We start from the raw sequence: 15,859 nt of genomic DNA, 5'->3' as shown, positions 1-15,859 counted from the left end.
AGGTTGAATGGTTTGGCCTCTATGAACCCTCCCAGTTCTATACTTCTGAGATTTTCATTGACTCTAAAAATGATTTAACATGTCTCAGACCAAGAGATAGAGAAGTTCAGTGCCCTACTCAAGAGACCCAGAATGTTGTTCACTCCATTTAAGATTCTAGTGCTCTTCCATGGCTTCATCTAATCACACGAACAAGAGCATTCCTATTTACAGGATGGATTTACAGGGTCTGGCCATAGCATTCAGCTCACTACTCAGAGGAAGATGGCAAAACCTACTGGTGATGCTCTATACAATTTCATCTCGAAAAAAGCACTAATTTGTGCACAGAAGCTGTCCTCACATTTCTCTCCTCTGGAAAAAATACAGCAAATCATTCCAGATCACTGAGGTGAAAAAGCACAAAATTAAGAGTGGAAGCAGTGAACTGAACACTAATGCCAACAATAGCTTTATTTGATTAGGAACATAAATTGCAATCGAAACTCATTCCCTAAATGAAAATCTCACCTTTCGCAAAAGTGGTACTTTCTCTCTCCTCCCCATCTTGAACCCTCATCCACAAAGGAAGACACATCAGTAGTGTGGGTGCCCGAAAGGGGCCCTGGCAGCACTGTGCCCACACCACGACACACAAGCAGCAGTGCACCTGCTGACTGCTGGACAGACACACAGCCCCGCAAAGGGTCAGTGTGACCTCTGGGGCAACACTTTTTATTTGAGAGCTTCCAAAAGGCAAGCATATGGGATGAACTAGATTACCTGGGCCTTGGCCAGGAGAGGCTTCAAACGCTCCAGAACTGCCTTCTCTACCTTGTCTGCTAACTGGGTGGTAGAAACACTATTTAGAAATAAAATTGAAAATTAAAATCAAAAGCAAGAAAATATCCTATTGTGCATATTTATTTACCACCCCAGGCGAAGGGAAATTGAATGACTATAAAACCACAGTGCCGTTCTAATTTTCATACAAGATCCCAGGGGATCTTGTTAAACGTAGACTCTGATGCGGCTGGCCTGAGGGAGGCCTGAGAGTCTGTGTTTCCAACAGGCTCTCAGGTGATGTGATACTGCTGGTCCTGACCCCAACTTTGAGGACAAAGGCTGAGATAACATCTGAAGAAGTATATTAGGCTCTGAGTCCATTTTGAAAGAATAATGGCTGCCTCGAAACAACTATAGAGGGCACAAGACTCAACAAATGAAACTAATTTTGTTCCCTCCCAAACCCCACAATAACAGAATCAGACATAAACTCACAATGACAAGGCACGGGAAATGGTGCTAGTAACTCAAGGACAAAAGTGGTAAGTAACTTCCAACCTGAGAAGGCTGAATTCTAGGGTTGTAATGGGGAAAGCTGAGGACTCACACAATTTGCACTGCTGACTTAAGAGGCTCAAGACTGGGAGCACCAGGTACCTCGAGGCCTAGGGGTAACCTGGGAGGAGGTGGCTTAACTATAAAAGACAAGAGTCAGATGATGTTTGAGAAGTTAGGGTCCTAGGTCCCTTCCCTCCTTCACGCACTGGACCATGGCCTCTCCGCAACTCTGAGGGAAGATGGGTTGGTTGCTCATTCTCGGGAGGGGCCTCCTGAGATGCAACTGCATTGAGACTGTAGGTGCCCTACTAAAAAGAGGGATGCATGGATGCAAGCTGAATGCCTAGGGGTAAGACTCACAGCCTCCTGACCATCTCAGCTCCAAGGACACACAGGTCCTCACTCTCTAGGCAGCAGATCAAAAGACTCATCTCTGGAGAACGTGGTGTACCCCAAAGGAAAGACCTAAACACCTGCATGACGGTCCTTAACCAACAGTTCACCCAGATGACCCTAGTGTAGAGCTCAAGGTAAATAATCCTTTCATTGGATGGTGTTTAGACTAGTCAGATATCCACAAGGAAAACAATCAACCCTGATAAGCATTTCATCTCACACACAGAAATTAATCAAAAATGGGATCACAGATATAAAAAATAAAACTGAAACTAAAAGCATTTTAGAAGAAAATATAGAATATCCTTGAAACTTCAGCACTGGTCATGATTACTTAGTTCATAAAAAAGATTTAACTGTAAAATGAAAAAACTGCTAAGCTGATCTTAATCAAAATTTGAAACTTCTCATATTCAAAAGATCCCATTAAGAAAATACATAGGCAAGCCACAGGACTGGGAGAAAATATTTGCTGCACATATTCTGAAAGAGGCCTCAAATCCAGACCATATTTTTTGAAACTCTTAAAAATCAGTAATTATAAAAACAATAAAAAATGGATACAAAACTTGAATAAACACATCACAGTAAGCACTACCAAGTGTTCATCATCATTAGACTTCAAGGAAATGCAAAGTAAAATCCCAGCGAGATACCACCACGCTCTCACCAAAATAACTGAAATTTTAAAAATCGGACATTACCACATGTCAGCTGGGATGCAGAAAAACTAGAAGGGAACTCCTATACTAACTAACAATGGAAAACAACCCAGAGGTTAATTCACAAGAGGATGTATAAACAGACTGTGGAGGTGTGTGTGTGAACAGTCACACGATGGAATACTACTTGGTAGCAAAATGGAAGACTACACCGGGCAGCCTGCTGTCCCCCTGCCCAGGCCTCTTCCGGAGGTCCACTGCACCTGCTGCATCTCCGGATGCCCCAAACGTGGTAAGCCCTACATCTGCCAGGACTCATTCATGATCTATAAACTTTCCGGATGGGCACCTAAAAACTCCCAGAAGTTTAGGAAGGACCCTGCACAGCCTGCTTTCCCTGGGAGTCCTCATCTAATCCCAGCAGCACACTGCCTTTCCAGGTTTGGGCCTGCTTCTCAGCTGTCCAGATGAAACAGTATGCCATTAGGGACACACACAAGGGTAACAGATTTATGAATACAAGAAATGAAAAGATGAAGACAGGAATCAGGACAGTGGTGAGCTCTGGGGAGAAAGAAGGAGATGCAACTGAGGAGGGACCCACAGGGGGGAGTTTGAGAGTAGGGGTGCTGACCTATCTCTTGGTTTGGGGGTGGTGGTAGTTCACAACACTCACCCTCTAACGAAAGGGCCACAGCCCTTCTAACCTGGGAGTGGACGCTCTCTCATGACTGGTGATAGAATGCACAGCTGTATCAATGAGGATTCTGTTCACGTGACTTCAGGGTGACTCTATGAGAGCGAGACAGATGAGCCAACTGCAGCGGTAACAACTAAGCCTGCTCATGAACTTCTTCGTGCCTGGATTTAGGTGGTGACACTCTTGGGGGCAAATGGGAAAAGCAACCTCACTCGAAAACCTTAGGCTGTACTCAAGCTAACATGTGAAGCAGAAGTATCCTAGCAGACTGCATATATATGCCCCACCTGGCCAAGAGACAAGCATCTCCAACGGAAACACAAACAGACATAACACTGGTCTTTCAGATAAAACTCCCCCTAAACTGTAGATATCATTCAAACTGCACACAAAAGAAATACTTTCTAGAAAAAATACTGTGCAAATACACGCAGGCATGCAGACACTCATTCATTCATTCATTTGGTGAGGTCAGGCCCACACAGTCCAGGATGGTGGTGAAACTGTCTGGACCAATTTAAGAATAGACAAGCATGCACCATCCTTCAGAAGCAAACACACATCTCAGTTTCTGACAACTATCCCTTTCTTCCATTTTCAGCTCATTCAGTTCCTTTGTTCTTCTGGAAGTTTCAGCATCAAGCCAATGGAGCCTAAAGGATACTATCACAGAGACATCCCAACTCTCCTCAAACTAGCCAGGACTCCCAGGGGCTCCCGTCTGAGCTCCGCTGTTGGCTTCTCAGGTGACTTCAAAGAACTTTAAGCAGTCTGACAGACAATAGACATGAAAAGTGTGACAACACCAAAAAACAATCCCAACAAGTTGTAAAAATAGCTAGATGATATAAAATAGGCCTGCTGTGTTTTTCTCTACCTCAGAAAACAGACAGTTACCTCTGTTTTTGCATTTTGTCCATTTGTTCGGCTTTTAATTCTTCTAATTCCTTCAATCTTTTGGAAGTTTCAGCATCTAGCCAAGCGAGTCTAGCAGAGAATACAAAAGTCAGGCCAATTCTGCCTCAACCTGCAGGTGTCATTACCGCATAAACAGACCAGGAGTCAGGACCCCGCAGAGCACCCATCTCGGCTCCATCAAAGACTCAGGAGGTAACTCAGTCTCTGGGCCAGTGAAGCTCTCGGTGTAATGTTCCATGTAAAAAGACATTTACCCACAAGAGCATTCCTGGTTAGCATGCAGTGCCACAAAAACCTGGCCACAAATATTCTCGAGAAAACTAGCCTTCGCTGCAATTAGAACTTCTTGCTCAGCTGTAAAACAATGCTGCTGCTCTATCTTCCAGCTCAGACAAAGAAATGGGCTCCCAGGAGAGCCCTCAAGGCAGAGTGAAGTCAAATAAACACAGTAAGGAAAAGCGAGCTCCTAACAACCTTATTGTATGTGTTAGGGCTTGATGCTTTCAGCCCAGGACAGTGAACAGTATCAAATTATCTAATGGTCCACTTTCACCCTGGCTTCCCCATAATTGCAAGAACAATTCCAGCCAAATGAATGCAGGCAACCTGTTTTCACTGTTCTCCTGTCATGGAATGGCCTCACCTCATCACCCCCTATTTAAAGCCTATTCTTCAAGTCCTAATTGCTTTTCCATCTCCCTCCAGGAAGCCCAGATCTCTGCAGAGGTGTCCTGTCCGCCTTCTGAACTCTCTCAGCATTTAACACTTCAGGTTTCAGGGGACATACACCTTTCTGTCTTATAGTCAGTAACATGTCCTCCCTGTTGACTATAAATAAGCAGGGGCTGCGAGTCTGTCCTTTTTGCCCACCCCCTTGACCCCTGCAAAGGTCTCCAAAGAGCTCACAACTGTACCAAAACAAGCAATTGGTAGACAACTGAAACGCACATAATTTTTGAATGAATTAGGCAAGGAATAAAAGAGGGGCTCACTGTCTAAGCTGTATAATTTGACAGGAAAGTTTAGTAATTTCCATTTTAAACAGCCAACATTATACATGGGCAAGAGGAGAGCTCACTTCAGAATTCCATTTGAAAGGGGGCCCATTTCAAAGATCTGACAAACGCCAGCACAAACCTCACTGCTTCGTGTTCAACAGCACCTCTCAACCGACTGTCCTCTTGCGTATCTTCCTGCTGGAGAGACTGTTCTTTGGTGGTATCTTTGGGGCTAGATTTCGCCTTGAGCCAGGCGGCACTGCAAAACAAGGAAAACTTACACCTTTGTAACCATTCCCTCCACACCTGATCACTCATAAAAGGTGCCAGCTGAGAAAAGACAAGAGTGTCACAGTACTGGTGATCTACGGGGGGGCTCTACATTGGAAGCTGAATGTGAAGCAGAGTGACAGCATCCAGGATTCAGGTTCAGTGTCAAAGAGAAGGTCCTTTTTGCTTCACAGAAGCAATCACTATTTTAAATGAAAAAACAATTGTCAATTACAGAATAATGGGTGAAATTCAACAAAACCCTGTTCTAATATACAGATTTGGGTCACAAATTATATTTCACATTACACAGAAACTCTGTACCTTTTATCAGGTCTAATACAGCACTTTGAACCCCAAAGCCTTCCCCCTTACCTCCCCTATCTACCACATGTACACTCTAGAAGACAGTGCATTGTATATTTGGTTTGCAATATAAACTCCAACCAACTTCTGTTTTCATGAGCTTACCAACTGAATTTACATCTCTACACTAGTACATACATAAAAACAGAGAATTAAGAGCACAGAAATAAAGCAAAGCAGCACATATATTATGAAATCAGAAGACCTGATTTTAGTCCTGCTACATAAGCAAGGCATTAGATTCTCTGGACAGTTTTTTCACCTTTAAAGTGAAAGCTGATGAATAAGCATAACCGTCCACTGAGAATCACTCAGCCCTCAGGGGACCCCATCCCACCAAGCTTCTCACCACATCTCCTGCGGGCCTCTTAGAAGTGGGACCCTTCATGTCACCTACCTTCTCGCTCGCTCTCCTCCTCATGTGACTGCTTCTGCCTGCCTTCCTGTGACTGTCCTAGCTCCAGGTCCTTTCCACTGTGCTTCTGAGAACCACTGTCCATGGTACACGAGCTCCCATTTTTAACCACTTCCCTGAAGACTGTAATTTCTGCCTCACTGGACTCTGTGCCCCAGAAGGACAATGCCTTCTTCCCAGCTCTGCAGAAGATTGGGCCCTCATTCTCTATGTGCTGTGAGTAAGTGCTGCTGCTGCTGCTAAGTTGCTTCATGGCCCCATGGACTGCAGCCTACCAGGCTCCTCTGTCCATGGGATTTTTCAGACGAGAGTACTAGAGTGGGTTGCCACTGCCTTCTCCTGAGTAAGGGTGACAAGGCAGTAATGTCAGCTCTATCCTAACTGTCCTCTGCGTCAGGACAGCATCTATGAGGTTTGTACGGTTTTTTAATTCATGTTGTCTTGACTTGGACTAGGAATTATTTTTAAGCATTCATTCAGCAAAGATTTACTAAATGCCTACTAAGATTGACTACATCAGGCACTGTACATTCAGATATAAGGCGCAGTTCCCAGCCTCAAGTAACCAGGATCCACTGGGTGTAGAGGCAAGTGAAGAGCAGCCCTCGAAGTCCACAGGGTACTGGAGTAACCTGTGGGAGTTACTCTACCCACAGTCAGGTAGGAAAAAGGACCCAATGGGCTTCCAGTCAAAAACATTTCATGTATTACCCATCCAAATAAGCTTTTTTCCGTAAAGGGGACTAAGGCCACTGCTTCACTTGCTCTAAGCAACAGGTCACCTTTGATCTGTGGAGGAAAAGTAAGATCACATACCTGAATGCTTGAATTTTTACATACCATTTAGGAGATGCTGGTGGGGATGTGGGGTTTGGAGGTATCCAAGGAGCCCTACTGTCTTTCACAGGCTGTTGGTTCATTTTTAATCTGGAGGAGACTGTTGTCCTTTGCAACCTGCTTTTGCTGTAAGAGGGGATTAGTCTACTTTTTTCAGCTTTGTGGAGTCCCTGCAAGAGATAAATATGAATTATAAAGCCAAATGGATAGCAAAGAAACTGGTTTTAACCTCAGGCTTACTGAAGGTTCAAATGTCCCTATGCTGTTCATGCATTCATTCAGCAAAAACTTAAGTAGAAAGCACTGTTGTAGAAATTTGGGGACAGCACAGATTACACTAAAACAACCCTGGTTGTGGGGAGAGGGGCACACGTGTAAAACTGAATCCCTGGCTTGGCCATCTTTATATATATACATATAAAGAAATATATATTTATATATTTAATATAATTAAATATAAATATAATATATATTTAAATATAAATTAAATATTTATATTTTAATATATATAAAGATACATATTTTATATATTTTTTAATATTTTTATATTTATAAATATATAAAATATATAAAAAATATAATATATACTATATAAAATATATATAAATTTATAATATATATTGTAATATATAATATATAAATATATAGTATATTTATAAATATATAAAATATATATAACGTCTTATATATTTATAATATATTATAATATATAAATATATGAATTTTATATAAATATATATAATATATAAAATACGTAAATATACATAATATATAAATATAAATATATTTATAAATATATAATATATTTGTATATTTAATATAAATATGTTAAATATAAATTAAATATTTATATTTAATATATATAAAGACATATATTTTATAAATATATATTTTATATGTTTATATATTTATAAATATAAATATATAAATTTTATAAATATAAATATAAAATATATAAAAATATATAATATATAAATATATATATTATATATATATATACAATATAAACAATATATTTATAAATATATAAAAATATATATAATATATATTTATAATATATATTATAAATATATAAATATATGAGTTTTATATAAATATATATACATACTATATATAAATATATATTTGTATATTTAATATAAATATATTAATGTTAAATATATTTAAATATAAATATATTAAATATAAATTAAATATTTATATATTTAATATATAAATGTATATATATAAAGAAATATATACATATAAAGAAATATATATTTCTTCCTAACTAAGCAAAAGAGATAAATTGTAAAACATTCTTGGATAAAACACATCTCTCAGTCTTGAGGTTTCCTATCTGTAAAATGGGAGATAATGTCTTCCCAAATTTCTAGACGATTAAAAGAGCTAATAGAGAAGGAGTATGATGAAGTCAGGAGAAGGCAATGGCACCCCACTCCAGTACTCTTGCCTGGAAAATCCCATGGACGGAGGAGCCTGGCAGGCTGCAATCCATGAGGTCGCTAAGAGTCGGACATGACTGAGCGACTTCACTTTGACTTTTCACTTTCATGCACTGGAGAAGGAAATGGCAACCCACTCCAGTATTCTTGCCTGGAGAATCCCAGGGATGTGGGAGCCTGGTGGGCTTCCGTCTATGGGGTCGCACAGAGTCGGACACGACTGAAGCGACTTAGCAGCAGCAGCATGAAGAAGGCAGGAAGGTATATGCCACCTAAACAGAACAACTACCATAAAATGCTATAGAGAACAAGGCTGTTTCGGAGAAATATTCCAGGCTGAATTTGTATAAGCTCAACCCTGACTGCCCAATGATCTCCCTTGAGAGTCTGTTTGAAAAGCAATAAAGACTTGATCTTAATCTATGATTTACGAGTAACAGGTGATTATGTTACAGAAGCCTATGGAGAAGCCATCAAATTGGAGTAACCACGTTAAGCATATTCAGACTAGGAGGTGGTCTTCTAGCCAGTTCTCCACTGGTAGGGCCTAAAGTTAAATTTTAGATAGGCGCTTAAGAATATAATGTACTTTGAAGCCAGCTGACTCCCAAAGCCATGTTAGAAAGTACTCACCCTAAGATGCCTTTCAATATCAAGTGATATATTATGTATCAATATTTAGCAGAAAATCTTCATCTTAAACCTTCAAATTTCATACTTCCAAATCAGAAGCAGAAAAAAATTGTATTTTAAAATAGCCTGCCCAATGAAGACCATGGTATCAAATCAGAAAGGCTCTTACTAAACCTGGACAAGAAAGAATGCCCTGTCCTTAGTAACAATACTAAAACTTGTTTTTTGTTTATAAGCTATGTCAGCTTAGACAGTTGGGCTTAAAGGCTCTGGCATTCAAATGCCCAAGAACTCAAATCCTGACTCCACCACTTACCAGCCTGTGTGACCTTGGACAATGTCAGATTAATACAAATGGGCCAAAAGAGAGGAGTGATTTCATACTTGCTGTGGTCTTGCTGGTGCCAGAGTATCTTTCTTCCTAGACGGTGGCACGTTCTCAGTCACAAGCTTCTTTCTCCCTGCTTTTATTTTTGCCAGGGCTAATGCCTCTTCTTTGAAGCCTGCATTTTGGTCGAGGATAGATGGAGCGTTTTCCTGAAGGATATCCGCCTCTAATCCATCAAGCTCATTTTCCAGCCTCTGGGTCACTGGAAGCTCTGTATCGGGTTGATACTTATCTACATGGAGATTTCAGAAGGACAAGCGGAAGGAAATGCTATTCAAATCAAGTAAGAATGATTATCCAGAGGCAGATAAGCTCACAACACCCTGTTAAAAGCTGAAGTGTCTTGCTGCCAAGAGTTGCTTCTGATCCTATGCACTCCTACTGCAGTTCTATGGCAGAAACCTAAGTATCATGGGTGACTCCTAAATCTCACCTCCCACATTTACTTACTCACCTGGTCCCTCAAATCCTAATTCTATCAGTAAAATACCTCTTGCCCTTTTCTTCCCTCCTGCCACTCCTTAAGGTCAGGCTTGCAATAAATATCTTGTGACTGCAACAGCAGCATCTTCTAACAGACCCCTTCTTTCTCTTCAATCACACCTTCTCCTGACTACCATAATTATGTTTTTAATGTAAATATTTAAGTATCACTTCTCAAAACCTTCGATGGCTCCAAATTTGATACAGAATAAAGTCTGAAATCCATACATGACATATAAGCTGCAATGGGAAAGAAAGTAAAACTGTATTTGAAGATGAGATATTTTGTATATAGAAACAATTCAAAGAGAATCTACAGATAGGCAATTACAACTAAGAATAGAGTTCAGCAATGTTTCTGGATAGAAGAAGAAAAATAAACAAAATTCAGTATCATTTGCAGATACCAAAATAACTAATTAGAGAAAATATAAGAGAAAAAGTACCCCATTAACAATAGCAACTAAACTATAAGGCACTAAGGAAGAAATCTTAGGAAAGATGTATAAGACTTTTTACCAAACAAAAAAGTTCAAAGGTATTTTTGAAGGACAAGAAAGAAAGTCTGGATCAATTCTTTTCATGAATGAAAAAAATAGTGTAAAGCGTCAATTCTCCCCATAGTGATCCTCAATTTCAAATGCAAGTTCAATTAAAATCTCAACAGATTTCTTTTTTGTGGATGTAAAGTTTTAATGCTAAAATTCTTACAAAGTGTAAAATCCCAAGACAGCCCAACTAATTCTGAAGAACAACGAAGTGAGGAGTAGGGCAGGGGTGGGAGTCTTATTTTCCCAGAGACAGTGTTCGTGATAAAGCTGTAATAATTAAGGCAGTGTGGGAGTGATGCAGGAACAGGCAGAAACCAACGAAGCGGGACGGGTGTGACAAAGGCAGTATGACAGATCAATGAGTGTGAGCTGCAGCGCTCAATAAATGATGCTGAGATTACTAGTACCCATAGGTAAGTAAGGAAAGATCTAAGTGTTCCGTGTGAGAATCCTCACCCTCACACGGAACGTTTACATTCTAAATGTAAAGAAGACCTAAATGCGAAAGCAAAACTTTTAAAGCTTTTACAAGAAAATATAAGAATATGAGTATGGCATCAGGGCAGAAAATGCTTTCTTAAAGCCAAATATAATGTTAACATATGTAAACTTAATTACACTAAACTGCACCTTGCTTTTGACAAAGACACCAAAAAAGTCACAGAGAAGCCAGAGTCTGAAAGTAGATTTCTGTAAGGTATATAATTAATATAGGCTTAATATCCAGAATAGATAAAGAACAACTGTGAATCTATAAGAAAACAAACAATGCAATAGGGAAACAGGCAAAGGACAGAAAATGGCAGAGAGGAAATCTAAACTGTCAATAAAAACATGAAAAGATGAGCACCAGCAATCAGAAAAATCGAAATTAAAGCAATGAGGTACCGTTTCAAATTCATCAGATTGGGAGGACAATTTTTAATGTGACAATACCAAGTATAAACAAAGATGCAGAAAAACAAGTACTCTCATAGCTATTAGTGCAGGAGTGAACTGGCGCAGCTACCAGAAGATTCGCCCACACTGTCGCCCAGAAGCTTCACTCCTAGGAACACCCTCAGCCTTGAGGGAGCCTCATGCGTACACAGGAAGACATGAGATAGACAATCACTTCAAAGCGTTTATAATAGCAAAAATCAGACACAACCCAAAGGTCCATCAGTTTTACTACATTTAGACTGCTTTTAACAGCAGTAGGCTAAAGGCCAGGTTCCTCTTGCATCACTTTTTTAATCTGGTACTTTTCAAGGCCATGGAGGTTACACAGTAAGGATACATAAACTGAAAGGAAAGAATGCTTAGAACAAATCCTAGTCTAGAATTTAATTATTAACCCTCAGGTTTACATATAGCAAGGTGACTCTGACCTCTGGGTCCCGGTGCCTTTCCAGTAATGATCTGTATAAACCAACTGCAAATGCAGTACAAGCTCCAGGGCCAGCTGAGTTTGAGGACATTGCTGGTGGTGGGGAGGGACTGTCCTTACGTCTGACGAGTTGTGCTAATGCAATCCACCACTTCAAGAACATTCCAGCAGCTGCTAAAGAAACGCATCAGTTACAGAAATCACAAGACCAAATCAGGCTCACACATTTAATTCAAATGAAAATGGCAAAGACGTGATTTCCCACCTAACTGGCTCCCTGTGACTTTTAGGGGCAGGAGGTCAGAATGGAGGAATTAGGTAGAGCGACATCTAAAACAGAAAAGACACCACAACCTTCTGAAATCCGGTTCATAAAGAAAAAAATAATAATACACATAAATAAAAATAAGAGGACCACAACCTTCGCCATAAGCAACTGTACCAAATTTGCCAAGTGGCTAAGCATAATCACACCTCAATTTGTAATGATGATAACAACAATGATTTTATCATCATCTCTTACATCTGTACATCTCTTCAGTTTCTAACATCCTTCACATTCACATTTGAGGCTCACCGTGACACAGAGCAGGCGGGGCAATGATTAACTTTTCAGATGAGGAAATGACAGTCAAGTGTTTTACTCAAGGTCAAGGACAGCAAGCAACAGAGTCACATCTTCTGACCCCCAGTCCAGGGTGAGGCCCATTCATCCTGCCGTCAGAAACTGCAGCGCTGTTCCAGACAACTGAAGCTTACGTACTTCTGGATGAAATACCTAATTTGCTACTTTAAACAGCTCAGTCAGTCACACAGGATAAGGACCACCAGCATACCTGAGAGAGGTTGCAGGTTCGATTCCAGACCACCACAATAAAGCAATATCATGATAAAGTGAGTCACTCAAGTGTTTTGGTTTCCCAGTGCATACAAATGTATGCTTATATAGTATGTAGTCTAGTACGTGTGCAATAGTGCTGTGTCTTGAAAAACCGTACACACCTTAATTAAAAAATACTTTATCACTCAAAAATGCTAACCATCACCTGACAACACAGGGTTGCCGCAAACCTTCAACTTGTAAAAACCACGGTATCTGCAAAGCGCAATAAAGTGCAGCACAATAATGTGAAGTATGCCTGTATGCGGGGAGCGAGCTCCGCCTCTGGCAAAGGTCATGAGGAAGGAGGCTTGGCATACGCAAAGGCGGGATCAAGCCTCAGGAGTCTCCCTGGAAATTCTCGAGCAATCTACCCCCAAAACCAGAGTCTGCCTACTTTCTGCTTTGTGCTTTCACCTACACTTCTGACTTTACGGGGGGCTGTCCCCCACTACCTCTCTGAAAAAAGAGTTAGCTTATAGCTCCAGTTAATAATTCCTGGGTGTGACAGTGTTTCAACCTACAAACTCCCTTGGAAGTCCTCTAGCCTGCCTGAATAGGTTTTTCCAGCCACATGTGATTGCTCAGAGCCTCCAAACTGTGAGAGGCATGAGATGTTCTAAACTGTCTAAATACAGATTCCTTTGAGCAGTCAAAAGATTGATTAGAAATTGTATTGGTGAAGGGTTTTTCACTTCTTGGGCCAATGTTTGCTGCTAAGTCTCCATATCCCTTACCTGCTGTGTCCCTGGCAGTGTATTGATTAATATAATTGGTGTAAATAGTAGCTTTAATGTTTGTAACCTGGGACCCTTGAGTTAATTCTTTTTCTTGTTATAGCCCACCACACCTTTGCTCTGTAGGAATGCAACTTTATCTAATGCTTTTTGGAGGCTGGCGCCTGACTTGAGAATAATCACCTTTAGAGAAAAAGGCCTCCGGGCCAGAAGATGATGCAAATCACCTAAACTTTTGCATATGATAAGTTTGCAGGAAGAAAGCCTGGCTTACTGCATGACTCTACCCCTTCCCCCATTATCCTCTATGCATAACTTAAGGTATAAAAACTACTTTGGAAAGTAAAGTGCGGGCCTTGTTCACCGAAACTTGGTCTCACCATGTCGTTCTTTCTCTTACCTTCTGGCTGAATTATTCAGCCTCTTTTCTACAATGAATTTCCTCACTGAGCTATCCTCATTCTATTACTCTTTATATCCTTAATTAACGTTTAATTAAGCAATTGTTTCCTGATCCTCGCCGACGCCGTCCCCGCTTCGAATTCCCTGGATCCACCGGGGCTGGACCCTGGCACCTGTATTATCCGCATTCACAGATACAAAAATGAAGGTTCAGAGAGACGAAATTACCCACCCAGGATCACAAACGGGCCGAGCTGGGGCCAGAGGGAGGGCTTTTTGGTCCCCGTCTTCCCCACAGTGGTCTGTCTTCCTGCTTTCCCTCACTGGTACCTGTGGTGAGTTTTAAATGAACAGGTTTCCCAACTTTTCTCTCTGAAGCTGGTCCCCGCCTGTTGGTGCACTCACAGTTACGGGTCCCTCTCATCTTTCAACTCATTTGGGAAACACGTCTCTGTGGGCAGGCCTGGAAAGTTCTCTACATTTCCTCCGGAGCGTCGTAAACGAGCCCCTAATACCCAGAACTGAAGTTACCATGATCTGTTGCTCAAAGGCCTTTTCTTGTTCTACCACACTCTCTTCAGAGCTGGTTGTTTAAGCGCCTAATTACTGCCAGGCCCTGGGCTCCCACAGAGGATACAGCATCCAATAAGCATCACACCCACACTGAGCGGAAGGCGGCCCCTGGGTAGAAGGAAGGTGGCAGCATTGGTTCTACCTGCCTACCAATGAAGGGAACAGAATGCCCCGTTATAGCAAGTGAATATCTAACAGCGACTGAGGAGGTTAGGTTTTGTTACATTCACGATACAGGCAGGACATTATACTATGCAGGTGCCACAGAATTAGTGACAAATTGAGAAAGTGAACTGATTTATAACTTCAGATCAGTAGAGGAAACAAAATGAAACAAGAACTCAATTAACATAGTAAATTACAACAAAGAAAAAGAAGTGGCAGATCAAAATAAAAAGGGAGAAAGAAGTCCAAATGTGCCATTAATCTCAGTAAATGTCAGTAGGTTAAATATAGAACTCTACAACAGGGTGAAAAACACTGACAATGAAGAATTTACAACAAACATTCTTAAAAGAGCAAAGACGGACTGTACATAAAGGGATGTGAAATGTTATTCTAGGTAAATGCCAAATAAGTTGGGTAGATGAAACAATATTTGTATCAAACAAAACAGAACCCAAAGTGAATGACATTAGCAAGACAAATATTTAATAATAATATATAAAATCCACCAAAAAAGATTTATCAGTAAGGAATGCTTATGCATCTAATAGCACGACTTCAAAATGTACTAAACAAAAATGAATACAAATACAATGAGAAATTTTAAAAGTCTTCAAAGACTTTAACATACCTTTATATCAGTCGTCTAAATCAAGTAAATAAAACCAGAAAACCATAGAAAAAAAATAATAAAAGAAATAAAGATTGGAAAGGAGGACATAAACCAATGGTTGTATTTATAGATGACATGACTATATACATTGCAAAACACAAATATGCAGATAAATTACAGAAATAAATTAGCAAGGTTGCTAGATACAAGATCAACACACAAAATCAACTATGTGTATACCCATAATATACGCTAGAAATTAAATTTTTAAAAAGACATCCTTTACTAGAGCGCTGGAAATAGCAATAATTCTAACTAAAGATGAACACACACACACACATTGTAAGTTACTAAGAGTATTTAAAAACAACTTAAATGAATAGAGGGACATATACCCTGCCTGTGGATTGGGAAATATAATTTTGTAAAGATATCAATTCCCCATCAAAATTTCAATAGGTTGTTTGTTTGGGAGTGTTGAGAGAGAGAGGGCAGGGAAGCAACAAATTCTGATCCTAAGATTTCTATGGAAATACTGAGGGTCACTGGTGACAAAAGCTGCCTTAGAATAATTAAGATAGTATACACTAGCCTAAGAACCTACTGACTTAGAATAATTAAGATAGTATACACTAGCCTAAGAACCCACAATTAGATCAGTGGAAGAGAAGAGAGGACCCAGGAAGTGACCCTACACATGTGGACACTTCACTTATGACAAAAGTGACATCGCCA

General features: G+C 40.1%; 1 protein-coding gene across 6 annotated transcripts in view; it reads right to left on the bottom strand.

Moving 5' to 3' along the window:
- The window catches only part of KIAA0753, a 67,538-nt gene that overhangs the window by 21,917 nt on the left and 29,762 nt on the right, over window positions 1-15,859 (bottom strand). For 5 of the 6 annotated variants that reach the window (XM_059878473.1, XM_010815954.4, XM_005220266.5 and 2 more), the window contains exons 8-12: window positions 9,348-9,583; window positions 6,889-7,055; window positions 5,137-5,256; window positions 3,979-4,068; window positions 763-841 (exon numbers count right to left, since the gene is read on the bottom strand). In XM_059878473.1, the coding sequence (XP_059734456.1) occupies window positions 763-841; window positions 3,979-4,068; window positions 5,137-5,256; window positions 6,889-7,055; window positions 9,348-9,583 (692 nt within the window). The remainder of the gene's footprint in view (window positions 1-762; window positions 842-3,978; window positions 4,069-5,136; window positions 5,257-6,888; window positions 7,056-9,347; window positions 9,584-15,859) is intronic. The other variant, XM_059878472.1, reaches the window with a different exon arrangement.

This window comes from Bos taurus, chromosome 19, assembly GCF_002263795.3.
Source record: "Bos taurus isolate L1 Dominette 01449 registration number 42190680 breed Hereford chromosome 19, ARS-UCD2.0, whole genome shotgun sequence".
In the NCBI taxonomy this organism is placed as follows: domain Eukaryota; kingdom Metazoa; phylum Chordata; class Mammalia; order Artiodactyla; family Bovidae; genus Bos; species Bos taurus.
The sequence above is the reverse complement of the archived record's forward strand: the minus strand, read 5'-3'. Positions and strand labels throughout refer to the sequence as shown.